This window comes from Epargyreus clarus, unplaced genomic scaffold (assembly GCF_041222505.1).
Source record: "Epargyreus clarus isolate Ecla_fem2 unplaced genomic scaffold, WU_Ecla_fem_2.2 ptg000011l, whole genome shotgun sequence".
Taxonomy (NCBI): Eukaryota; Metazoa; Arthropoda; class Insecta; order Lepidoptera; family Hesperiidae; genus Epargyreus; species Epargyreus clarus.
Window position 1 is genome coordinate 5,774,271 of NW_027332219.1, and position 25,211 is coordinate 5,799,481.

Below are 25,211 nucleotides of genomic sequence, written 5' to 3' on the forward strand. Positions count from 1 at the left end.
CAATTTTTAAAGTAAACTGAATTTTTGAACTTTGAAATTGAATATTGATAATAACTTTTTGACACATTGTTAATAACTGCCACTATTAAAAAAATGTCATTAAAAAAATATATTATTAAATAATAAACATAAAATGGACTGAAAATATGTAAATATATTAAAGTTTTACATATTTCTTGGTGGTTTTTCTTGGGTTGCACCGTTTTTTCTTAAAACTATTATTTTTATATACACGCTAATACTACTATGAAGCTATATGATGTAATAAAGTGGCAACACTATTCAATTGATCGGTTGATTTCTAACAACATGGCGATTTTTAATCACGAATTATGTTTGTTATGGACTGAAGAAAAACCGTTGGATATAGTGAAACCTTTGTAAAAGTAGTAGATATTTGTGCAAAATAAACAATACAACCGCTATTATCGAAATACAAATCGCGAATACACTGTTACATCACTTTCTGCGACTTACTGAAGATTTGAGTCAGGTAATACATTTGTTGTGTAATATTTTAGCCGATAATTGTAGTTTTCAGTCCCAATACAGTATGTTTTCACCCTAATTAAGTTAGAAGAGACCACGATCAATACTCCACGTCTATTTTTGTTCATAGAGCGCGCAGTAGTCTATTAGAGTTTGGTCGAGAAAGTATGAAGTGTTGATATATATTTTTCGACGATAACTTTGGGAGTACATGATGCCGCGTCGAGTCAACGAAGTGGAACTGCCTGCTGTCGTGAAGAAGAAAAAGATAGTGGAGGAAACTCCGAGCATGGACGTCAGCTTTTGTGATGATGAGGCGTTGCCCCCTGGCATCGTCTTCTCTGATGTCCTGCAGAAGAAATGGCGAATTGGGAAGCCCATAGGTAATATAGCAGCTTAATAATACTAATCCCTAACAATAAAAAGTCTGAAAAGTTAGTATCCTTTTGTGTTTCACCTCCAACAGCTGTACTGCTACTTTGGTAGTTCCAGAGCACAATTTTAAGTCAAATGTATATCATATAAAGGTATCTTAAAAGGTCTAAAGGTAAATAAATCAAAAGTAGAATGAAATACTTCTAATTTTGAAGTTCTTTGTTTATACAAAATTTAAAGTGCCAATGTTGGGCTAGCTATATTTAGTATGTTTGGGAGTTTATCACCATCCTCATCTACCTATTTTACATTACAAAGACCTTCTCTGTGTATAAAAATATGCTATTTAGTATACCTACTGTGTTCAGCTTTTAAAAGGTGTGATAAGGCACATATTCTTACGTAAGTTCCCATATAGACCTCAGAAATAACAATGTCTGTAATAAAATTCAGATTAATAGTCTGGGTTTCGTTAAAAACTTATATATTTGGGCTTTTGTGGCCACTAAGATACATTCATACATTCACATTGTTTAAATATCATTCATTTAAACCTTACAAATACATATATTTCTATGTACAACTTGTTTTAATAAACAATATAGTCCAAAATTCATCTTTTGGTATATTTTTCTGCACATTTCATACAATAAAAAATGAGGGGGTTAATACAGTACAATTTCTGTCATATCACAGCAGTCATAAGCTCTGCTGTGTTCTGGTTTGAAGCCTATGGTAACGGAAAATACTTGTACAAACCTCAGGAATAGCATGCATCTGTGGCTGACCTCAGGTAAAACTAGAATCTTATCTGGAGATAATTACAGGTTCATGAGCAGCAATTGCCACTTATCATAAGTCTACTGCTGACTGCTGCTGTAGTATAATTCAATACAATACAATAGTAATGTAATACAAAACTTTTTTGTATAAAATATATGAAACTTGTCAAATCTTTATTACAGGTCGGGGAAGTTTTGGTCGCATTTACCTTGCATCAGACGATATTGAAAAAGAAGTCACAAAATTAAACGCTAGATATGTTGTGAAGATAGAGCCACATACAAATGGTCCACTTTTTGTTGAAGTGCACTGTCTTATAAGGACAGCACAAGTTTCTAAAGGTAAGGTTCAATCATCATCATCAACTCATTACTGTCCCACTGCTAGGCACGGGTCTCCTCTCAGAATGAGAAGGATTAGGTCAAAGTCCACCACGCTGGTCAAGTATGAATTGCTAGACTGCACATACCTTTGAAAACTTTTGTTTTTTTTAAGAGTTCTCCGATATGCAGGTTTCCTCACAATATTTTCCTTCACGGTTTAAGTAAGTGATAATTCATTCCTAATATGCTCATAAATTTGAAAAATCAGAGGTGCATGCCTGGGATTTGATCCCCGGACTCCTTAATCAAGACGCAGAGTTTCTTAACCATTAGGCTATCACGGCTATACTCTATAGTCTATCTGCTATCCCTGCTATATAGAATTCAACATTATATACTATATTATTGTTCAGCATTAGTATTTGTTGCTTTTTAATCTTCATGTGTTCAACTGTGTTTCAACTTTGTTGAATAAAAACATCTGTAAAACATACTGATGATGACGGTGCACTATGTGCATTAACCATTACTGTCCCATGACTATGCAATAGGCATGTGTCTCCTCTGGCCAAGCGCAAATTGGTAGACTTCACATACCCCAGAGTAGCCTATATGTCAGGTGTGTGTTTAATAATGGTATAGTTCACGTAAAACTGCTAGTCAGCTCTGAATATAGAAATAAATCGCGTCATAGCAAATTGTATGACTACACCTGCTCGCAACAACTTCAGAGCTGACTAGCAGTTTGGCGTGGAGTATAATGAATAATAAATTAACTATGTGCATGTAAACTTACAATTATTATAGATAGGATTGCAATGATGTAAGTGTGAGTACCACTTGAAAAAAAAAATTGAAGTGTTTTTGCCTTTAAATCCCACTCAATCTAACATTATATTAAGTTTTATGATCTAGGAAATTTTACAGTAACTATATGAGATTTAATCTTTGTAAAGAGGTTTTTTTTTCCATATGATAATTTGACGAATTTTTGCACTTACATCACTGCTAATTAACAGTGTAATATGTTATTGCCAGGTATTTTTTATTTACTTATATAGAATTCTTCAATATGTCTTCCTATTTCAGTTAAAGCATGGCGCTTACAAAAGAAACAAAAGCGTCTAGGAATGCCTGTCTATATAGCTAGCGGATCATTCACAGATGAAAATACTGGAATCAAATACAGATTTCTAGTTCTACCTCGCTATGATATCGATTTGCAAAAAGTCATCGCTAAAACTAAAGTTCTTGACTTGAAAAATGTACTCATAATAGCATTACAGATATTAGATGTACTGGAATATCTACACAGTCAGGGGTATACACATTCTGATATAAAAAGTTCCAATCTTATGCTGGGTTTCGATGGGAATAAATTCAACAAGTCACCACAAGTGAAACACACGCCATCATTCCAAAAAGATACGAAACAAGTCGTTATTCTATCTAGAAAACATAGGAAGGCTAAAACTGGGAAATCTAGATCTTCTAACTACTATGACGATGAGGATTTCATTGTAAGGGATTACAAGGGAAATGAAGATGAATCGAATGACACAAGACTGGCTAGTGTAAAGAAGAAGTTGAGTAAAATCTTGTCAGATAAGGATAACAGAAAGTTACATAGACATCACGCATTTAATTTACGACAAATATCTAACTATGTTAATTATGAAGATCTAAACAGTTCGGTCTGTTCAGACAAGTCCTATCAAAAGCTTCTAGATGATTACGAAAATAGAAATTCGAACAGCCAAGATGATTCGAATGGGACCGAGTCAGATTTGGATGATATTCACAAGGAAGCTATTTTATCACAGTCAAGTGGACAAATATATTTGTTGGATTATGGTCTCGCGTCAAAATTTTTAGATTCACACGGAGATCACAAAGACTTTGGTATGGATGCTAGGAAAGCTCATGATGGAACATTGGAGTACAGTTCCAGAGATTCCCATATCGGAGCCCACTCCAGACGGTCTGACTTAGAAACCCTAGGTTACAATTTACTGGATTGGCTAACTGGTACATTGCCGTGGAAAACAACTGATGTTCTCGCCGAGCCAGATTTGGTACATGCTCTCAAGAAAAACTTCATGGGCGATATAAAGCTTCTACTAAAAACATGTTTTAAGACTGAATTCTATCCACAATTCATGGAGAAGTATCTACAATACGTCACAAGCCTCGATTTTAATGAGCGACCGGATTACGAATACTGTAGGAGTCTATTCAAAAGTGAATTGCTGAAAAACGGCTGGGTTCTTGATAAAGATCTCTCAGTCAATTTCGTTGAAACCCCTCTAACGCCTATGAGTCGTAATAAATTATGTTATTCAAAACGATTCGGGCGAAAGAATACTTCCCCAGAGTTTCTAGCCAGAAATGGCATAAAGAAATCATATGAAAGAGAAAACGTTTATTCATTTGAAAATGATCTTAAATTAGAGCTACTCAAGGAAACCCTCAATTCATCTAGTGATGGCATTCGAAAGCCTTGCACGTCGAGGAATTTCTTCGTTTCGGACGCCGATCTCGTCGCACGGCTAAAGAAGTCATTGATGCCCCACGACTTGTTCGGCAAAAAACTATCACCGAAAAACTTGCGTTCGAACAAAAAGAACATTAAAAAACGTATAGGAGTAAAGAGGCATAGGAATAGTATTGGGAAGTTCGGTAATTTCATGGGTTCTGCCAGACAGTTTACTTGGGCAGAGATCTTAGCAGGAAATCCTGAAGATATTATACGAAAAGAGCGTAACAATGCAGTTACTGACGCAGAAGACGATGATGATGATGAGAATACATGCAAATATAGAATACGGAAACTATCGAATTGTTCGTCAGAAACCAATACTGAATCAAACTTACAGTCTCCATTGATGCAAAGAGATTACTTACAAGGCTTAAATCCAACATACGCTATGAAGGAAGTCGTGGCAAACTTCAAGAAGAAAGTTTCTGGTAAAACCACTAAAGATCAGGACGAGCCAATCCCTGGTTTAGAAGGTTACACCCCAGCTATGATAAGACTGTACAAATTGAAAGAAAAACGAGAAATGAAAGAAAAGTCTGACTTGGCTAAGCAACAAAGCCTCGATAAGAAAGAAAAGAATGAATTTATTGTCAAAGTAGTACCATTACAAATCCGATGTACGAGATCTATGGCGAATAAAAAGGGAAAAACTGAATCAGCTAGCATTAGAACAAGAAGTAAGAAAGATTCCATCGAAAGTAAAGAAAAAGTAGAAATTGATACCGAGAAAGTATCTAAAAGTAATGATAGGACACGAAGTAAGAAAGATTCTAATATCGAAAATAAGGAAAAAGTAGAAATTGATACTGAAAAAGTATCAAAAAGTACTGATAAAGCAAAAACTACTATCAACAGGAGAACTACTAGAAGTAGTGCAGATAGTAAGAGTAAATCTGTGAAAATAGATACTGAAGTAATTACTAAAAATTGTGATAAAATTGAAGTAGGTACAAAGAAAGTAACTAGGAGTAGCTCGAAAAATGAAGCCCAGGTTGTTGAGAGTCCAGCTCAGACAAGAAGTGAGTATTGTTTTTAACATTCCTTTAGTTATAACTTTCATTTAGTTAAATCTAGCAAGGAATTGGTAACTCTCAGGATTACCAATCTGTTAAGCGCTGCTGTGTTATGCTTTGAAGGGGGTGGTAATGGAGATATTGTCTGAGACATTCCAACTTAGTTCTCAGGGCTAGCGACACATCTGTTTACAACCTCCAAAGACAGATCAGTAGGAATATAATCATATCTGGGGATAATCACAGATGTCCATGGGAGGCAATAGCCAAATACCATCAGGTGGACTGCATACTTTTTTGCTACCCTGCAACTTGCAAACATGCTTTACAGAATCAAATTTATTCAGTAATAAACTAACACAATAGTTATTCAATTATTCAGTAAGTTCAAGGTATATGCATAAAAATGCATTTGTATGTATAGACATTCTTACTAATATTAGTTATTACACAAGTGTTCAAAGTGTTCACATCTGGATTCACGATCCGCGTGGCGAACTGGTCACAATACCGGTTTCACGTACTATGGGTTTCGGGTTCGATCCCACTAGACAAGTATTTGAATGACGACTTTGGATATCTATTTCTGGCTCTGGGTGTTTGTGTCTTGTCTGGGTGTTTAGTCTTCTTTGTGTGTCCAAAGCACCCACGACACAAGGAATCTAAGTGTGGGGCGTCTTACATCTTTACAACTTTAATACATTATTGTATATAAATTTGTATTTTCTTAAAAATTAGGCTCTTCCTTTAGTTTGTGATCTAATATTACTTCCCAGAATTTGATCCTTATAAGCAACACTATCCGATAATAGAATAATATTTTGGGTGCGTTTTTTTTTTTCAAAATGAACTCATTCGATTCCTGGGTAGGGAAATGGATTTTTTTTAATTAATGATGTACTTTAAGTGTTTATCAAAATCGGTCTCGTAACTCCTTTCAGCATTTTTACAGTAGATTTGGCCCTGAAGGCCCCTTTGAAATTTCACCCTGTATATTTATTACATTAAAGTTATGGGTATTTTCAGAAAGCACCCGGAGATGCAGACCCGTAGAAGTTCCTGTGAACAACCGCAGAAGGTTGAGAAGTTGCAAGCGTGTGAAGTGATCAATTGCATATTGCCATGTGTCCTTTCCATAATGGAAACAAGTTCAAATCTAATCATACTCTTTAGGTTAAGCTTTAATGAATGCATTTCTTGATTAAATGATCTGTGAAAATATCGTCTTTGTCTTATTAAAAATATATATTGAAAACTTAATTGTCACAAAAATTGTAGCCGATGATTACGCCTGCAATTTAGAGAAATCCAACGACACCTCATATGTTAATTCGTCAAGCTGTTTATGCTGTAGAGAGTACCAAATATTGAGACTTGCTCGAAAAACATTACGTTCCGCATTCCGGTAACAAATATACAGGCTACTTTATATAAGAAATATCTCAATTTAAACCTTCCCAAATGTATGTTAAAATCAGTGATTTAATATTTATACGAGCGAGAAAAGTAAATAGTGATGAAAAATATTATGATTTGAATATTTGAAGGTGGTAGAACCCTTTGTGGTTAGACTCCGGCGGCACCACCGTCACACCTATTTCTGCCTAATAACAGCAGTGTTAGGCGCTGCTGTGTTCCGGTTTGAAGGGTGTGGTAAGGGAGACAGACTTTTCCGAGGCGTTCCAGCTTAGTCCTCAGGGGTAGCGGCGCATCTGTGGCCGATCTCAGGTAGGAATATCTAATCCTATCTGGGGTTGATTACGGATGTACATGGGCGGCAGTAGCCACTTACCATCAGGTGGACTGCATGCTCGTCTGCTACTCCTATATTATAAAAAAAAATTAAAAAAAACAATGATAATTACATTGTATTGAATATAACCCGACGCACTTTGAATTGCATTTTCAGTTTATACTTCAGTCTACAGGTATTTAAATCGAAAATAAAACAAATGATTAAAACCTTTGACAATTACTTAGATATTATTGTAAATAGTGAATTTATAATGGATATTTGCTTAACATTATTTTAACAGAGACCACTTCAGTTGCTCCTTTGCTGATTGCAAAACCTGAAAATAAAACAATGTTTTTTTAGTATTAAATTTAGATAAAAACAAATACTAAGACGCGGTGAGTCCAGTCCTTGTTAATATCTATTGTTACTCTCATTTCAATGTCCTGAAAAAGTAAACGAATGTAGTCGCCTTGCTGAACATTTAAATAGCTTGCACTATTATTATTTCGACGAAATTGAGAAAAAATAACAATTTTTCAATACCATCGAGTACAGAAGTCTATAGATACAATTGACTTTATTTAAACAAAACTGTTGACTCAGTTTTCGTATTTTCATAGGCACTAGTAACATTACATTTGTCTCTCTTTGATAAAACTATAAAATACAGTAAATTATCGTAGAAAATATTTGATAATTAACTGCTATATATTTCATAGCATCTATATAAAAACTTCGTCAATCAAAAAATACTAATAGTAGGAATATATAAATTGATAAGAATGGAAGTGTAATTAATCCCTATAAGAAATTTTAACGCTAGAGAAAGCTCAAGGAAAAATATTATTGTTGTCGTCTGTTTATTAAAAACGAATAATTCATTGATTACACCCAATTATATAATACAAAAATAAAATGTTAGTAAATCATAGTGTTAGTAATAAAATAAAATGAATATATTTAATAAAAAATAATATTTAATTAATAATCACCACCATAATATATTAAGTAAATACTATACACTCATATAATATATTTAACTACATATCAGGATCTCAATTCCTTTGCTCTAATTACTTTATTAAATCTTGCAGGATCTGAAATATTAATAATAAGCTTTAAATAAGCTATAAATAAATAATAATAATAAAAAATAAGCTGGCATGCGTGTTTTATGTGAAATTTATTGTAGAGATACCTGTTATAGTCCGCGTAAAACTGCTAGTCCGCTCTGAATATAGAAATGAATCGCGTCGCCATAGCAAATTGTATGACTACACCTACTCGCAACAACTTCAAAGCGGACTAGCAGTTTAGCGCGGACTATACACATAGACAAAACATCATCAAACATTCATAAACCCATTATTAATAATTAACCTACCTATCCAATTTTTGTCTACCAAACATATAAAATTTGTCAATTTCTGCCCAAGATAAAATTGTGCTCCTACATGATAACGTCACAAGAAAACCATGAATGTTAAGAAGCAAACACAAACTGTTATTGTTAAAATATTTGCAATATTATTCTGCCTGCTATTAAAAAAGTGTATTTACAAAAAAAAGTTTATGTATACTTATGTACGCACATAAGATTATACTTATACGTTATACTTCTTTGGTGTAAATGTATCAAGTATTAAGTGTATTGAAATTATTATAAAAAAAAATAAACAAAATATATTACAAAATAATACGTATCGGAGCAGACCCGACTACTAGCTAGTTTTTTAGTATTCATTTCAGCTGTCGGTGTTATAAGAATTCACTCATATTTTTTTTTCCAAAAGCGCCAAAGTATAACTTTAAAAATATGAACACGTGCTGTGTAAAGTGCTAGGCATAGGTTCCCCAATAATCGAAAGTTTGAAACATACTCACCACGCTATTCCAGTGTTTAGTACTGTTTAGTGAAAATCAAGGGACTAATAACACAAACCACAATATAAAATGTATGAATATATTTTTAAAATATCTTTTTAAAATAAGGGAAAAATAAAAGACGTGTAAAACTAAACGTGAGATAGAATATGTCAATTTTAAATAGAAAAGGTGAAGTTCCCGCCGACAAGTGCGTTGAGTGATTTAAAAATGAAAAATGACAGTGAAAAATACATTTATTTAAAGAAAATACATCGAATACATAACAATTATTAGAAAAACATTCGCACAAAAAAAACTAAAGTCATGCATCTCTCCACTAATAATAGTATTTTTATTACTAATATATACATATTCGAAATAAAATCAAAATTAAATAACCAAAAATATCATCATTCAGTAGTAGTTGGGGAGCCCAAGAGGGGATTTCGGGAGTGTCTCGAGCGCGTCAGACTAAGATATGGGAGACCTTACACCCTGTAGAGTATCCTAAACCATAAATGAGCTTTCTATGTCGGGGGGTTTGCAGAATCAAAAAAATCGATCACTGGACATGCTCTAGTGTGTTCAATTTTCTTTTTAATATAAAGGAAGAAAACGGAAAACATCATAATCTGCCGATTACCACACATCGAAGTAGTGAAAACAAGTCATTTTGAAAAAAAAACACCCTGTATTATTATGCTATCTGATAGTGTCACTTATTAGCATGAATCCCTGGGAAGTAATGATGCATCACAAACTAAAGGAAAAGGCTCATTTTTAGGAAAATACATTAACTTTCATGCATTCTCATACATTTTTTTTAAATCGTCCGAATAAGAAAACTCCCCGCTGAATCGAAAAATATCATATAACTTTTTCTTCATTCTAACGTCTAATCTATCTACACAATCGTATAGGTCCCAATGACGTTCGAGTTTCTATACATTTAGCATCGTGGGCTCCCCTACTATAGAGTTTTATAACTTTTCACACATTACATAAAAACAAAAGAAAACTAAATTCGATTTAAAGTTCAAAATTATCAAATGAACATGTGCAAAACATAAAAAGGCAAAATTAATGGGCAAATTTGCGTTTTATAATCTCATTCTCTAATTTTATCACATTCTATCATTCAATAAAAGGATTCGAGTCATGTCGTCTTTCAAATTTCAGGAAAGTTGTGTAAATATATCTATATCATAAATTTAAGATTATCTAGGGAAGAAGACATTTTGTTACATAGGGTGTTTAAAAATATATATTTAATTGTTGTTGTTATTTGAGAAATGCGTCTTCATTGCAAGTTTTGTTTTAATAATTTTAAATAAATGTATTAAATACATAAAAAAACGAGATTTAATAATATTAAGCCGGTACGGACTTTTTGGAAGATTTTTTAATAACTTCGGCAAATAATTATGATTGAAGTTAGTATATGGTAAGGTAGTAATGTGGTATGAAACGAATTGCCATAGCACCATTATTTTTAGGCGAATTTAATAATTGTAACGAAAGCAATTTTTCATACTATCTATATAGATAAGTATGTTAAACTTATACGCGATAAATTCTTAAAACAGCATGTAAATTTAATCGCATTAAAATTCTAAATTGTCAAATGATACAGCTATAACATCTATACTAATATTATAAAGAGGAAAACTTTGTTTCTTTGTTCGATTGTAATGAATAGGCTCAAAAACTACTGGACCGATTTTAAAAAATCTTTCACCATTCGAAAGCTACATTATCCACGAGTAACATAGGCTATATTTTATATGAAATATATTTGAGGCGGAACAAAGTTTGCCGGGTCAACTAGTTACTAATATTTTGTTATTATTATTTGTTATTCACACACAAACAACCAACAAATTAGTAACAGGACGACATGACACGCACCCACATAAACCAAACATTATTTTACATAAACTTCAATCTACCCACATCGACAAACTACCCGCAATCTACCAAAAGAGCTTATTCACTTGGTTCATTACCTGTACGACGGTTTGCTCGCCGAGGGGTACATCTTCGGTCCGTAACGCCGCACGACCGACTATTGATGTTGGGTCGGAATCCAAGATCACACTACAAATTGAACAACAGTTTTAATAGTCCTAGTTAAGGTACCTTAATAGCCAAAATAAGTTTCATTGAAACCATGATTTTGGCAAGTTTAAAGGTAGAAGAACCATTTGTGGTTCAACTCCGGCGGCACCACCGCCACACCTATTTGTTCCTAATAACAGCAGTGTCAAGCGCTGCCATGTTTTGGTTTGAAGGGTGTGGTAAGGGAGACATACTTATCCAAAGCATTCCGGCTGAACTGACCTTAGGTAAGAATCTTATCTAGATCTGATTAAGGTTATCCATGGGCAAACAAAGCCACTTCGCATCAAGTGGACTACATAAGCATTTGCTACTATTATATAATTAAAATATATAGTTTTTGTAAATATATATCTATATCTAGAATCTATATATAATCTAGTCTAGAAATTTACTAGTGTTGTGTTGTGTATTAATAAGAACACTTACCCGCCATCACAGATCTCGTCAAATGCCAGCATAACTGAGTCTAAATTATCCAATAGCACACGTCTCTCCACATTTCTTCTTAGTAAGATGCTGACTGATTCATACAGTGTGTTCAGCACTGACTGAAGAATTAGCTGAAAATATTTGAAAGGTAATTTTGAGAATTGTCAGCCGTTTAAGCCATTTAATGGCTTCCTTCAATTACAAGGCGGTGAGATATCTACACTTATCTAGGGCTTCAGGTATACACCTTATTCTATATAGAGTTGGTTACAGATGTCCATGAGTGCTTTGTCCCCTCAATATTACAAAGAAAACAATATTATATTATAAAGAAAATTGTAAACAAAATAACTACCACTATACCTCATTCTCATGGGAACTGCCCATCACATAGAAGAACAAATCCACATTACTCTTGTAGACACAGGTCAAACCATCCAGCATTATTATTTCAGCATTGGCTCTGAAAATAATAATAATAAACATAAATTGTCTGGTAAAATTAGAAATAAAGATTAAAAATTATATGTGATTGGATGATGTGGAAAGGGAGACATACCTATCAGAGGCACTCCAGCTTAGTCCCCAGGGGTAGCGGCGCATCTGTGGCTGATCTCAGGTGGGAATACCTAATCCTATCTGGGGTTGATGGGGTTGATGTCCAGCAGCAGCAGTGGCCATTTACCATCAGATGGACTGTAGTCCCATGTGTAGTCCAGACGAGCATGTATGTTCATCTGCTACTGCTATTTTATAAAAAAAATCTGAATCCGGCAGTGAGACAATAAGCCTGTCAGTAGTGGAACCTTAATTTGGTCATGACTTTACCTGTGTGTCTTATTAAACAAGTTCTTCTCAAAGGCCTTCTGTTCTTTAGGCGGCAACACATCCTTGTCGTAGTATTTAGCCAGGATCCTGTTGCCGTCGTTGTCCAAGATGCACATACCCTTCACCAGGTACAGAGTTGGTTCCTGAAAAAATTATTGTCTTGAAGAATAGTAGGATATTCTACATATTAACTGCATTTCTAACTTATAGCTGTGAAGGATGACCCAAATGTACAATATTTATTTATAGGTATAGAAATTAATGATAATGAGAATTTCAAAATATCAAATAATTGTTCCCCTAAACCAATTGTCAAGATTGAATTAGCAACATTATATCTAATTGTGTTGTTATTGTGTTCACTACAGCCCATGAACATCTGTAGCCAACTTCATATCGCGGTGTAAGTCTTAGTGTCAGATGAACATATGTACAAAAATCAAAAATTGGTTTCTTTTTCACAAAACGGTCCACAAGAGTAGTCTTTTAAAAAATGGCAAAACGACGTAACGCTATATTCAATATTTTTATTTCATCTACTATATATTATCTCTATTAATGATCCGGTAAAGTTTGAAGTGGCGAATTTTCACACTATTTTTGCTCTCCTGTAAAACTGACAAAATGTAGATACGTTCATCTGACTCTTACAGCGCGATATAGAAAAATTGCAATTGCAGACGTCGCCTCATATGCAAGTCAGGCGGCATCCACAACCTCCCAAAAGGCAAGAACCTTAGAAATAAGTTTGGCGGTGGCAATGACATTTTATACTAGACACGTTATACGCCCACTAACTTAAGAGAAAACTTGAGCGAAACTGCTTTGATAGCACACATGCACGTTTTTTAATTTACTTACCTTTAACTACATAGACAAATGTTCTATAAGGGACAGAGCTATTAGAACAATGTGATAAAAAAAGACAACTAGTGTTTGACCTTGCGTTTCAAGTGTACGCAAACGTAAATATTGACCATGGAATATAGTGACCAATGATTACTTCAGTCAAAACGGGACATCGATTTTTTTATGTCAAATACTTTTTACTTGAAAAATATAGTTAAAAATAATAAAAAACACGCATTTATGATCAAATTAACTACAAAGTAGAAAATAATTTTCAATATAGGTATCATTTAAGGAACAGTAAATAGTATAATTGTGCAATAAATGTGGGGCGCTTTATGAAAACTGATAAATGGAGCACCCCATGTTTTTTTTCACAATTATACTATTTACTGTTACTTAATTGACAATGGCAACGGTTCATTTCGGAGACAACGGCACGAAGCATCGAAAAAAGGGACTGTCCCGTAAAAACGGGACGTATGGTGGCTTTCCCATTGATCCGCATGCTTGTCAAAGACAAAGAAATAATGGAACAGAAGGTAAAAAATGTCCAAAACTGTCGTTAATAGTTTTAGTATGTCGTTTACGTAGAAATGTTATAGTACAGTTTAACTAAATAAATTATTATTATATAAAAATATAATTTGAAAGAATGTATCTATACAGATGTATCGACTGGTTTAAAATATACGATTTAAAAATTGTTTATATTTATTATCCCCTCCTCCTTGCATCGTTCTCCTCAATGCTGAGGGTCGTGGTCTCTATTAGTCACCTTTCTCTTGATGATCTCGCGCCATCTGCCTCTATTTTCGGCTATGTGTAGAGCATTGTATACCGTGGTGTCGAGATTTGTGCGGATTTGGTCAGACCAACGCATCGGACTGCGCCCCCGGGGTCTCTTGCCTTCAACTTTTCCGGTTACCAGAATTTTATTATCATAGATTAGTAAATATTACTCTCTCCTAACAAGAAAATGTACCCAGTTTTGAGAATTGAAATACTTGCGTAAAAAAGTTTTGCCACGTCTCCGTGCTAAAATGTCTCTAAAATATTTGAAATAATTATTTATTTATTATGTAAATTACGCAGTATTAGTTATTATTTATTCGTAAATTTTCTCTAAAAATGTTTTTATTTGTCAAGAATTCAAAAAAGAACTTACTATTAAGCCGTTTGTGGCTTATTTCAATTTCAAGACGGCGAAGTATCTTTACTAATCTATGTTTATTATTATCAGTTTTATTTTACACACGACCATTAATTGCAAAGTTGTGTAAATTTTATAAATGTACTAGCTGACCCAGCAAACATTGTGTTGCCATATAAATAAAAAAAATGTTAAGGGTGAACAACCCTTATCACTTAAGAGATATGAAAAATAGATAGTAGCCAATTCTCAGACTTACTGAATATGCATATAAATTTTGGTGAAAATCAGTAAAGACGTTTCTCAGGAGTAGGTACAGTAATTAACATTGTGACATGAGAATTTTATATATAAGATTCTAATTTACCGTGTTTTTTTTTGAGGATTAATTTCTGGCTATACAAAGATTGTTTATTAAATTATGTTTAGGTTAAGGAAGAAATACGACCTTAATGATTGAAATATTTATTCAATTAAAGAAATTTTAAAATACCGTATACTATCCTATATAAATTTTATGGTAATATTTTTTATTATTTACCACAGGTATCGAAGGAAATTTAAAGATTAGGATACAGAATTTCCCATACATCGATTATATTTTATTAAAATAAACCATAAAATGTTTTATTTTGACTAAAAACACACTAATATAAAAATTAAGCAGTGGGATCTTAAACTATATCATACGACATATGAACATCGTCAGATTCAATAAAATGTCACTTCTGTTCTGTTGATCTATGACCATGCATTTTGCGTCTTTATCACTTTCATTGACAAAAACATACTTTGTCTCTTTCTGGTTACTCACGTAATCATGGCGGATCGAACACGAAAAATAAACAAAATTTAATCATTTCTCGTCATTTACGTGTGATAGGTGATTCCATGAAGTTTGTTTCTTTTTCGAGCATAATTTTTGCATTTACGCATTGCACAAGAAGGCATTTTGAGGTTTTAAATTCAAAATAATGACGTTTAACGTGTTCAGTGACATTCGTGTGTATTACTACGCCGCGCGAGAGCGACTGGACTTGGCTGGAGTCGTTTTACACCACTTGCCGTATTTTGTATGTTTCAAGTTTTGCCCGCTTGTGGCGGATCTTTAGTTATAGATCAATGGGCGGTGGTACCTCCCCGGTCGAACCAAATAGACCTTTTAAGTATAATACTTTCAAACGGCTAGTACAAATTAAATATTTTTCATTAAGTTTCATGAGTGTACACCGTGTAAGACATGCTTAATCGCCTTGTCAACAACAAAGCAGTAAATGTCTTATTAGATGGCCGGACAAGAAAATTGTTATAAGTTTATAAAAATAACATGCATAAAACTTGGAAATACTTACAAACAAACCCCCTTCCATCGTGGTGTGGACCATTTTTATTTTAAATGTTTTTTGTACAATATTACAACAAATCAAGCAATTATAAATTGACAGATGACTGCTGTATAGATGACGTGCCAGTTGCTATGTCAAAATTGACAAATTAGAGACGCCTAGATTTAATCGAATTAGAAATCGACTCGAAGTAATTAAACTTTTAGATTTGTTTTTAAAATGGTATGTAGCAAATATTTAGTTTTCCTGCTGGTCAGGCAGTGGTTGAAACACTGCCTCTCAATTTAGGAGACCGAGGTACAAATCCCAGGAATTCTTAGATTTTTTGCATTGCATTGCATATCTCTATAAATAGTTCACAAATATATGTGAAGTCTTGCACTTACCCAACGCAATGAATAGTATATAGCTAAATTGAACTTTATCATTCGACTTAAAAATCGATATTCACTCACATTGAGTTGGTAGTAATCAAAGACAACAGTTCAAAATCAATATAGTTAGGCCAAAAAACAAGAAGCTACCTACGTCACGAAGTATTTATAATCTGTTTTGCCGCTGTCAAAGTCAGAACTGTCAGAAGTCACTTCAAACTTCAAAACCGTGAAATCGACAAACGTCACTTGTGCTTCGTCACAGAAAGGTGATCGTTCGCTGGATCGCTTCGAACATGTTGACGATATAGATATTAAATAAATTCAAATGAATTGGCATAAAACTTATCCACTACAGTGTTAGTGACAAGTTTTGACTGGATTTCCTGTAATAAGCCGCAAAATTTATTGGTGTATTTTCATCGAATGAAATAAGTTAAAAAGTTTAACCTACAATTAGTTTAAACTGTGATAAAAAGTTAATTAAACAATAATTATGACGAGTGAAGCCAGTAACGTTATCCGTGTTGGATCTAGAAAAAGTGAGGTAAATATATAAGATATAAACGTTTAATTAACGTGTGTAATTAGTGAAAAATGTAGCTGTAACTTTACTGATAACCTTGTAAGAAGCGAAAACGAGTTTCGTAACATAGATATTATAATTGAAGACGAATTGTAACGTTCTACACAAACATATTTTATTAAAAAGTCGTTTATTTGTGTCTACTAGCTCTACTTTGACTATTTGTGAGCTATTTCAAATATGACTAAGTGATTTGAGTTAAAATTACTATTATTATTATATTACACTACCAATGGGACCGGAAAAACCCGCCACAATCTATTTATTATTATATGATTTTAGACTATTTTTTTTTAATATCAACAACAGCGCTGCCTATTGGATCCAAAAAAAAAATATGTTTCGTATTCATATCTAAAAATTTTTCAAACATGTGGACCCTTTTTTCCATCAGACATTATAATTATCCCAATGTTTCAAAGATTATTAATTCTGTACATTTCTCTTAGCATATTGTCAATAAATCAAAGGCCTGCACTTTTCGTTTTAGCTGATGCCACTTTTATTCCCCCTTAACAAAACTATTAACTATGTCACTTACCCCCTGAAACTGGACCCCCTGGCAAAGATATATATACACACATGGTGATATCTACCATACATTCTCATAAAATTTCACTAAAATTGGTTGAATGGTTTTGGAAATTAGTGTTTATTTAAACTATCTTGATATTACCAAGAAACCAAATATCATGGTGAATATGAATAGATAATATGACACTATCAATTACATCTTAATTGTATATTAACATAAATGGTGAAATCAGAAACTTAATTTACAACTAATTAAAGAACTCAAATTCCATGTAATTAAATATGTATTCATACTTAATTGTAAGTCATTATATCTAAAAAAATGTATTTTAATTGATAATATACTAAGTACAATAATTACACCCTATTTTTAATTGTTTAATCTAACAAGGCAGACGTGCTACCTGATGGAAAGTAGTCAACGCCGCCTATGGACATTTGCAACACCATAGGAGTCGCTAATTCATTGCCAGCTTTGTATGAGAGTTCTTGCAGCTTTTTTGAAGAGCCCCACATCATAGCGCTCAGAGAATACCTTAGGAGGAAGCTCATTCTATATCTTACACATTTGTGACAAGAATGATTTATAATTAGGCACTCAGTGACAGTCGCAATTCAACTAATATTCCAAATTTCCAAAGTATTCCAAATTTCTTTCTTTCATCAGTAAGCAGAAGTCAAAAAATAAGAATCGTAAACCATTTTTACGTGTAGATAAAATAAGGTTAGGCCACTTAGGCCCCTTTAATATATAATACATTTAGTAACATACTCAAGTAGACTAAGGAGCTAAAGGGGGGTCCGCCCCAGGTCCCCACTCCCGGTGGCCACCAAACAGAGTTGCTAAAAATGGTCGTCAGAATCAAACAAATGTGAAATGACTATAAATCAGCTAAAAAAGGTCAGCGCAATCATACATATTTTTCAGCAAATAAGTCTATGACACACTTGTAATTTTGTAAAATGGAATCAATTTTTGACACTGGGGGCTTCCTTTCAACTGTCCGCCCCGGTAACATACAATAATAACTCTTGTGATGTGATTATAACCTTCTTTAATTAAATAACAATTTTTTATTCTTTCAGCTTGCTCTCATACAAACAAATTTTGTGATAGATAGCTTAAAAAAGATTTATCCCGACAAGGAGTTTACCATTGGTGAGTTTACAATTCTATAATAATATTTTTTAGTAATAACTTAGTTTATATATTTAGTTTTAGTAATAGTAATAACTTTTTAGTAATCATTTTTAGTTGTATAAAAGTATGCTTTATTCAGCCTTTGTCAACCCATTACCGTCCCACTGCTGGGCACCTTTCTTCTCAGAGATAAGGATTTAGGTATAGTCCACTACGCTGGCCAAAAGCACTAGGCACAAGGCACTGGTAGACTTCACATATCTTTGAAAATCTTTTTTGAAAGATCTCTGTTATTCAGATTTCCTGATGATGTTTCCCTTTGCCGTTAAATCTGTTAATTCAATAAATAAATTTTTAATATGCATATTGCTTTGGACTTGGTGCTTGGGATTTGAACCTCGGACCATACAATAAGAGGCCAATTAAACCACTGGGCCACTTATTATTGTTTTATGTTTGCTGTGTAAATATAATTTCATCACACAATGTTTTATCATCTTTTTTAACTCACATTCTATCTTATCTTTGTAACCTGTATGTAACCTTATCTTTACAGTGACCATGACAACTCTAGGAGATCGAATATTAGACGTATCGCTACCAAAAATAGGTGAAAAATCCCTTTTCACGAAAGATCTAGAAGATGCTCTCAGAAATAATACCGTAGATTTTGTAGTACATTCCTTAAAAGACTTGCCTACGACTCTACCTGATGGGCTGGCGATAGGAGCCGTGTTTGAAAGGTATACAATTGCAAGTCTTTTCAACTCTAGCGGACCAATTGGGGCGGAAGGGGCGGTCCGCCATAAGGGCCCTGATCTTGGGTGCCCCCAAACACAGTTGCTAAAAAAAGTTCGTCAGAACCAAACAATTTATGAAATGTGTATAAGAAGTCACCGAATCACAAGCGAATAAGGGTATGACAAATTTGTCATTTTGTTAAATCAAATCAACTCTTGAAGAATAAATAAAAACCTCTGACTGTTGATAAAAACTAATTCTTTATAAGATTGAAACAGCAAATAAGCATGTAATCCACCTGATGGTAAGTGTTCACTGCCACCCATAGATATCTTTATCTATATCCAACTGTGTAGTTTTACCTGAAGCCAATCACAAATGCCTTGTCACTCCCGAGTACTATGATGGTGCCTTATATGTAAGAGCGGCGGCTTATGAAGTTCTGCATTGCTGGATGTTGATCCAGCAATGCAGAACTTCACGATAGAAAGACATATCGATACCTTAATTCGCACATCAGCCAACTCCACTTTTTTTCAAAATGTTATTTTATTATTTATTTTCATAGTAAATGGCGTTGAACGAAATCAAAATAAATAAAAAAAACGTTTTGACAAAAAGTGGAGTTGGCTGATTTGCGAATTAAGGTATCGCTATGGCGTTGTATCTCCCTGGTCGAACCATGTTGTTTCTATTTGGACTCCACCTAGATACTCGTATGGTGGAGAATGATATGATTTAGTGACCGGTGGTAGTAAGTTTATATCGAATGTTATTGTGGTACGTACTAGAGGCAAGCCATACTGCCAACTGCGTCCGACGTTTCCTAATATTGCAAATTATTTACGAATTACGTTGTACTCAAGCTGGTGTTAAAACTTATATTGTTTTGTTTCAGAGAGGACCCGAGAGATGCTTTGGTTTTGAGAGAAGACTTAAAAGATAATACATTATCAACATTACCTGCTGGATCTGTGATCGGTAACTATCCTTATAAACGAGTACAAATAATGATAGAACTTTCAGGCAGTCTAAGCCCGTCGGAGGTCCGAGGCGGAAAGTTGAATGAGGCCCCCAGTCTACAAAGTTGATCTAATTTACAAATGTGTTATAGACATTTCTCGTCAACATATACGTATCTCAGTGATTTTTTTGGTCCTAACAAGCCTTTTTTCGGTGATAAATACGTATTACATACACAGAGATTTCGTCTTTTTTATAATATAGGAGTAGCAGACGAGCATGCAGTCCACCTGATGGTAAGTGGCTACTGCCGCCCATGTACATCTGTAATTAACCCTAGATAGCATTAGATATTCCTACCTGAGGTCGGCCACAGATGCGCCGCTAACCCTGAGGACTAAGCTGGAACGCCTCGGAAAAGTATCTCTCTTATCCCTTCCCTTCAAAACGGAACACAGCAGCGCTTAACACTGCTGTTATTAGGTAGAAATAGGTGTGGCGGTGGTGCCGCCGGAGTCGAACCACAAAGGGTTCTATCACCTTCAAAATCGTCTGAAAGACGAACATTCCAACCACTGTTTTTAGTTCGTAAGAGTTAGCAAGTGTGTTTGGAGGCTCCCAGGACGGACGGCCCGAGGCGGACCATTCTTTTACCATGCACCAACTTGCTAATAATATAATATCTTTTAGGCACATCATCCCTCCGTCGCACAGCACAGCTGAGGGGTTCCTACCCCCAGCTATCGGTGGTAGATGTGCGTGGTAACCTCAATACCAGGCTGAGGAAGCTGGACTCCGGCCAGGAGTACTCCGCGCTGCTGTTAGCGAGTGCTGGGTTGCAGCGGATGGGATGGGGACATAGGGTGTCTAAGGTGAGTGAGTGGATGAATATTATTTAGAATAGAATATTCTTTATGTGCTATGAGATATATAAGGAGACTAGCTGACCCGGACAATGTTGTTGCCATATAAATAAAAAAATGTTAAAGGTGAACAACCTTTATAACTTAGAAGTATGAAAAATAGACAGTAGTCCATTCTCAGACCTACTGAATATGCACATAAAATTTGGTGAAAATCGGTAAAACCGTTTCGGAGGAGTACGGTAACTAACATTGTGACACGAGAATTTTATATATGATATGCAAGAAGTATAGAAAACTTCAATAGCGTGATTCAGAATACTTGCAGCGCCATCTCTAGACGTGTTGAGGAAAGGAGCCTGGTTCTTAAAAGTGAACTGGTTAAAATACAAAGGCCCTGTGGTCACACCATGTCTCTATGTATGTTTAATAAAAGGGGTGTGGTAAGGTAGACATTTAGACGAAATTATGTAAATTATAGATCTCCTGTTAAATTAATTGTTTTCTTGTTTATTACCTTACAAACAAGCATCTATCAGTACAGAAATTTACGTATTGATATAAAATAATACCAGTGATATAAGATAATAGCAGTGATAGCCTAATGGTTAAGAAACTCGGCCTTTCGTTCGAGGGGTCCGAGGTTCGAATCCCAGGCACCTCTGATTTATCAAAAATTATGTGCGTATTAAAAGTTAATTATCAATTGCTTAAACGGTGAAGGAAAACATTGTGAGGAAACCTGCATACCTGAGAGATTTATAAAAAAAAAATCTCAAAGATATGTGAAGTCTACCAATACACACTTGGCCATCGCGGTGGACTATGGCCTAATCCTTCTCATTTTGAGAGGAGACCCGTGCCCAGCAGTGGGACAAGAATGGATGATGATGATAATTTAATAATGATTATCACCATTTTTTTATGACACAGGTTCTACCCTGTTCAGAAATGATGTACGCAGTCGGCCAGGGGGCGCTGGCGGTGGAATGCAGAGCCGATAATGCTGATATATTGAAGATGCTGGCTCCCTTCAACCACCCGGAGACGTACTGCAGAGTGCTGGCGGAGAGGAGTTTCCTTAAGACTCTGGGTAAGATTCTTAGAACAGATTTTATCGATAAAACCACCTAAAGTTTACTGCTAAGTTCCTACTATTACAACCCACTAGTAAGCTATCATATTAATAGTATGAATTTAGACTTCCTATATATATAGTCTGGGTTTCAAATTACAGATATGGTCCACGGATTTTTCAAAGTAAATCTAATAATGTAAATGTAAGAATTCTCTAATGAAATATTTGTGAAATAGAGTAGTGAACTATGGCCTAAATAATTATTCTCCTTCTGAGAAAACACAAAAAGTGACGCAGGTAGTATGGAAGTAATACTCTTTACCTCCAAAATACCTGTGTCACCCTTATATCACTCTTTGCTCCTGAGAAAGGTTTTTTTTATAAAATCTTTGGCAGAGTCCAAAAAAATTAATTCAAGAAGACTATCAATAAGCTTCCGCATATAAAATTATTTGTGGCGTAATGTGATCGTGTACAAGATAGGATTCTGATATTTATTTCTTTCTTATGTTTAATTTCCTTCGTTTATATAGGCGGAGGTTGCAGTGCCCCAGTGGGTGTATCAACAAGACTGAAACCATTCGATTCCCAATTCAAACTATCCATTACCGGCGGAGTGTGGAGCTTGGACGGAGCCACGAAGATAGATCACTCAATGGACCAAACATTTGCCCAAATCACTAAGAGCCATAAGCACAAACTCAGCCCCACCGAAGACACTGGTTCAAAAAAAGTAAAACTTGACGAAGATAATGATAATGGTAACACTGAAAATGATATTGACAATCCAATCGAAGTTATAAATAAAAGGATATCAGAAAAAAGTGGAGTACTTAACTGTGAGGATATAGAAGAAAATCAAATATATTGTGGTTTGACAGAAAATGGTAATATACCAACAGATGTTATTATCAAATGTGATAGTTTGGGCCAAGATCTCGCCAATGCGTTAATCTCGAAAGGTGCGTTAGAAGTAATGAAGGTGTCACAAGACTTTATCAGGAGTTCCACTGTAGCTAAAAAGTCCTGATCGATAATTTCCTATTTTATTTAGTATAAATCATGTGAATTGTGAATTTAAGCCGAATTCCGAATATTAAATTATGGTGCTACGTATTTTGTATGACATTCTGATGGTAATAATGAGGAAATGAACTATAATAATGTTAAAAAGTCGGTGCGTGCTAGGCAATAGGGGTGCGTGGGTGCAACACATATCGACAACCGCTTTTCGATTTTTTAGAAGACTGAAATAAATGTTCTTCATGATGATTATAAAGCAGGGTTCAATAATTATAAAATTCTGCTTGTTTAATTTATTATTTACGTTTTGTTACTATAAATAGTATTAGAGACATTAAAGGTTAATGCTTTCAATTAATGCTAAAACAAATTTCATAGAAAAAAAAATTGGTCAATCTCGTCCATTGAGATATTTATGCCGTTATTAATCAGTATATCCAATGTTTAGCCTGCAGAAGATCTTTGGTTGGCAAAAATTGAGTAGATTATTAACAAAAGCCGTTTTAAATGATATCGAAATTTGTTTGTAGTGAGCTACGAAATAATGGTACCTAAATAATCAACAACATTGCCTCGCGGGCAGCTACTTTTAATATTACTATAAAAATAATTGCTGAATAAAATTATTGTAATACAAAGAACTTTTAATATATTTAACATAATATACAATCAAAAATCACCATAAAGTGTTAAAATTGTGTAAAGTAGACTAAACCACACTTTGCCAACAATAGCCGTTGAACATACTAATACTGTCCCACTGCTGTGCACGGGTCTCTCAGAATGAGAAGGATTAGGCCATAGTCCACCGCGCTGGCCAAGTGCGTATTGGTAGACTTCACATACCTTTGAGATTTTTTTTTTAAAATCTCTCAGGTATGCAGGTCACCTCACGATGTTTTCCTTCACCGTTTAGCAAGTGATAATTAATTTATAATACGCACATAACTTTGAAAAATCAGAGGTGCGTGCCTGGGATTTGAACCTCGGACCCCTCGATCGAGAGGCCAAGTTTCTTAACCACTAGGCTATCACTGCTATGCATGGTTGAACAATGGTTGAACAATGCATTATAATTTGTAAGAAATTATGTTTATACAATTATTTACTGCACAAGAAGCAATATTTTTACACATTTCTATCGTATTCGGCTTAGTACAACGAATTTGTTTTTCTTTATGTAAATAAATGTTATATAATGGTTTGTTTTAGGTACTTATAATCGGACATGTATGAAGGTAACTCGGGTACAATTATATTTCTGTTGTTTTTATCTGTTGAATAAAATGGTGACAAGAGAAAAATATTTTTATTCTTCTTCTATTTAAAACTAATTATTATTATTATTTATCGACAATTTCTTTTTTAATAATATACGAGTCGTAGACGAGTATATAGTCTGCCGGCTGGTTAGTAACTACCGCCGAAGGACATCTGCAATCAACCCCTAGATAACAATCCCACCTGAGGCCGGCCACAGGTGCCCCGCTACCCCTGAGGACTAAGCTGGAACGCCTCGGAAAAGTATGTCTCCCTTACCACACCCTTCCAACCAGCATGCAGTAGCGCTTTACGCTACTGTTATTAGGCAGAAATAGGGGTGGCGGTGATACCGCTGGATTCTAATCACAGAAGATTCTACCAACTTAATTTAGATTTTACCGTGTTACTACAATTACATTTTTTAAATAACAAATCATGGTTGTAGACTGTATATTTGGTCTTTTTCGATCACACAAGGTGTCCTTGGTTATAATCATTTGCTCATTAATGCTACCAAACAAAAAATATGCAAATACTATAAGATAAGATGTTAATTTCATTTATCTGCTATCACCTAAATTATGTTAAACACAAAAGAAATAATACAAAAACGCGAAATAAAAAGACATATTTTTCGTACAATATTTATTCCACAATAAAATCACATTCAAAACTCAAGCATCCTTAACAATTGTGAACACAAAACAAAACCTAAAACACTAACAAATACCTATATTTATTATTAACTGTTCTCCCAAAATACCCATTATGTGTGAAAATATAAACCAAGCAC

At 34.3% G+C, this 25,211-nt stretch overlaps 3 protein-coding genes across 4 annotated transcripts; 2 read left to right on the forward strand and 1 right to left on the reverse strand.

Annotated features, from left to right (window-relative positions):
* The first annotated feature begins 282 nt into the window (after window positions 1-282).
* LOC140745873 (uncharacterized) lies at window positions 283-6,743 on the forward strand. The gene is made up of 5 exons (XM_073077802.1): window positions 283-493; window positions 620-872; window positions 1,830-1,988; window positions 3,060-5,528; window positions 6,549-6,743. Exons 2-5 carry the CDS (start codon window positions 701-703, stop codon window positions 6,626-6,628), a joined length of 2,880 nt encoding a protein of 959 aa, XP_072933903.1. The 5' UTR covers window positions 283-493; window positions 620-700; the 3' UTR covers window positions 6,629-6,743.
* A 735-nt stretch (window positions 6,744-7,478) lies between these two features.
* Window positions 7,479-15,991, reverse strand: zetaCOP (COPI coat complex subunit zeta). Of its 2 annotated transcripts, none has more exons than XM_073077803.1 (6): window positions 15,859-15,991; window positions 12,505-12,647; window positions 12,040-12,139; window positions 11,674-11,807; window positions 11,133-11,223; window positions 7,479-7,594 (listed from the first exon to the last, which is right to left on the reverse strand). In XM_073077803.1, exons 1-6 carry the CDS (start codon window positions 15,889-15,891, stop codon window positions 7,547-7,549), a joined length of 549 nt encoding a protein of 182 aa, XP_072933904.1. In that variant the 5' UTR covers window positions 15,892-15,991; the 3' UTR covers window positions 7,479-7,546. The 2 variants fall into 2 exon arrangements, with proteins under 2 accessions (XP_072933904.1, XP_072933905.1); XM_073077804.1 differs by lacking the exon at window positions 7,479-7,594 and adding an exon at window positions 8,220-8,357.
* Window positions 15,992-16,452: 461 nt separating this feature from the next.
* Window positions 16,453-23,900, forward strand: l(3)02640 (porphobilinogen deaminase-like protein l(3)02640). The gene is made up of 7 exons (XM_073077820.1): window positions 16,453-16,773; window positions 18,433-18,505; window positions 19,044-19,230; window positions 20,127-20,209; window positions 20,882-21,063; window positions 21,988-22,147; window positions 22,666-23,900. Exons 1-7 carry the CDS (start codon window positions 16,723-16,725, stop codon window positions 23,160-23,162), a joined length of 1,233 nt encoding a protein of 410 aa, XP_072933921.1. The 5' UTR covers window positions 16,453-16,722; the 3' UTR covers window positions 23,163-23,900.
* The last annotated feature ends 1,311 nt before the right edge of the window (window positions 23,901-25,211 follow it).

Bases quoted from the DNA above. Each gene is read 5' to 3' on its own strand.
- LOC140745873 (XM_073077802.1), top strand. From the start codon at position 701: ATGATGCCGCGTCGAGTCAACGAAGTGGAACTGCCTGCTGTCGTGAAG. The intron at 873-1,829 runs GTAATATAGCAG...TCTTTATTACAG, and splicing joins GCGAATTGGGAAGCCCATAG to GTCGGGGAAGTTTTGGTCGC. The intron at 5,529-6,548 runs GTGAGTATTGTT...GGGTATTTTCAG, and splicing joins GAGTCCAGCTCAGACAAGAA to AAAGCACCCGGAGATGCAGA.
- zetaCOP (XM_073077803.1), bottom strand. From the start codon at position 15,891: ATGGTCCACACCACGATGGAAGGGGGTTTGTTT. The intron at 12,648-15,858 runs GTAAGTATTTCC...TAATTTTTTCAG, and splicing joins CGATGGAAGGGGGTTTGTTT to GAACCAACTCTGTACCTGGT. The intron at 12,140-12,504 runs GTAAAGTCATGA...TATTATTTTCAG, and splicing joins TTGTTTAATAAGACACACAG to AGCCAATGCTGAAATAATAA.